Source organism: Manacus vitellinus, unplaced genomic scaffold, assembly GCF_001715985.3.
Source record: "Manacus vitellinus isolate BGI_N305 unplaced genomic scaffold, ASM171598v3 scaffold_61_pilon, whole genome shotgun sequence".
In the NCBI taxonomy this organism is placed as follows: domain Eukaryota; kingdom Metazoa; phylum Chordata; class Aves; order Passeriformes; family Pipridae; genus Manacus; species Manacus vitellinus.
Genome location: NW_021940696.1, coordinates 2,921,862 through 2,923,945, shown reverse-complemented (window position 1 = coordinate 2,923,945; position 2,084 = coordinate 2,921,862). Strand labels below are relative to the sequence as shown.

Sequence of the window (2,084 nt, the reverse complement as noted above, 5' to 3'; positions counted from 1 at the left end):
CCGCCAGGATCTCGTTCTGGTTGGAATCCAGTCCGAAGAACTTGACCTTGAGTCCGTCAACCGGGTGGACCACGGGCACCAGGGTGATTTTGGGGAAAGTCCTGGTGGCGAGCTCGAAGCGGCTGGTGCTGGCCAGCTCGATGGCCAGGGCCTTGAGGAAAAGCTTGGCCAGGTGCTTCCCCAGACAGGTCCGTACTCCTCCTCCGAAGGGGAGGTAGTGGAACCTGCCGTCCTTGTCTTCGCTCCGGCCCTGCTCGAAGCGCTCGGGGTCGAACACGTCCACGTCCTTGAAGACCGGGGCGGTGTCGTGGGTGTCCCGGATGCTGTACATCACACTCCAGCCTTTGGGGATCTGGAAACCCTGTGGAGAGGCGGGAAAGGGGGGGAGGGAAAAGCAGAGTGGGTCAAACTCTACCGTCGGCAGAGAGGGAGCAGAAGGACAAGATAAAGGCACTTTGTTTTCGTACAATCGATCGTAGAGTCATGGAATAGTTTGGGTTGGAAGGGACCTTAAAGATCATCCAATTCCACCCCCTGCCATGGGCAGGGACACCTTCCACTAGCCCAGGTTGCTCCAACCCGGCCTTGGACACTTCCAGGGATCCAGGGGCAGCCACAGCTTGGTCACATCTAACTGCATGATCACTCCTTGGGCTTGGACAACCACCATGGGAAGCTTCCCACAAAGCCTCAGAGGATGCTGAGGACCAGATAGAATGGAGAAAAAGCCCTGGGAATGGCTCCTGACAGCACATGATGGACAATTTACACCCTGACCTTGCTGCAGGGAACAACCTGCTGAGGGCTCACGTGCCCTGCAAAGGAGGAACCGTGGAAGGGGATGGGGGCAAGGGGTGAAGCTGGTCAGGGCTGAAAGCTTCAGTTGTGCCAGGGGAGGTTGAGGCTGGACATTGGGAACCTGTTCCAGGGCCTCACCACCCTCACAGTTTTCCCTGCTTATTCCCATTCCTTTGGGTTTGTTATTCCAACGTGGCGCAGATTTAAAGGAAAACCAGAGAGTGCAGCACAAAGGGCTTGGAGACGCGATGGGAATCCTGGATTTACTCCTCCCTCTATCCCAGGGACCCACGGGATGATCTACTGCTATTTATTGCTTTGTGGTCACTGGCAGGAGTCTCCTACCAGGAACCCCCGAGCGGAGGGAAGCAGCTTCTCCCACATCCACCCCGTGCCCCACGCGCCAACCAGCCCTCCCAGAGCACCCCAGAGCATCCCACACCCCGCTGCCTGTCAGCCCCACACACCCAACACTCATGTCAGGGCCTGGGCGATGAGAGCCAGGGCAGATTTATCATCCCCTGAGCACTTTGAAGGGTTTCTGACTCAAATCGCCGCCTTAGGAGGATTTACAGCGATGAGCCCGGCCTGAAGGTTTTGTTTTGCTGGTAGGAAATTCCAGCCATGGTGGTGAGTAATCCCCCTGTCATCCAGCAGCCTGGAGATGCCCTTTGCAGTAAACCTTTCCCTTGTCACACCCCAGCTGGGATTTTGGCGTCAAACACTGTCATGGGCCGAGCTTTGAAGCCTCACACCCGTCCCCTCCTTCCCTGCCATGAGCCAGATTCCTGAGGAATCCAGGGTAAATCCATCTCCCATCACTAGCAGGGCCTAATTTATCCTCTCTGAGGTCTCATCTGAGCCGGGCTCAAGTAAGATTTCCAGCAAGTGAAAGGCTGGTTTGGGGAGTTCACGGTGCAGCTGCACTCCAGAGGGATCCAGGAATCCCAGAATGTGCTGAGCTGGAAGGGACCCACAAGGATCAGCCAGTCCAACCCTCAGCCCTGCACAGGCCCAGCCCCAAGAGTCCCACCCTGTGCCCCAGAGGATCAGCCAAACGTGTCCTGCACAGCTCAAAGAGCACATGTAAGAGGAGGACAGTCCCAATCCTGCCTTGTCCTGGCCAGGAATGTCTCCACCATCCTGGTTAAGCTGATTTTCCAACCTGTTTTGCTGGTCAGTACCTCACTCCCCTTCTACAAATAAAAGGACCATGAACACGAGTGGAGGCGTCTCCTTCCACCCAGCTCAGCCCAGCCAGGATTTCACAGATCACAGAACATCCT

General features: G+C 56.5%; 1 protein-coding gene across 1 annotated transcript in view; it reads right to left on the bottom strand.

The window, feature by feature from the left end:
* Window positions 1-2,084, bottom strand: part of LOC103765062 (cytochrome P450 26B1) — a 6,719-nt gene that overhangs the window by 526 nt on the left and 4,109 nt on the right. The window contains exon 4 of the mRNA XM_029963726.1: window positions 5-481. Coding sequence (XP_029819586.1) covers window positions 5-481 — 477 coding nt within the window. The remainder of the gene's footprint in view (window positions 1-4; window positions 482-2,084) is intronic.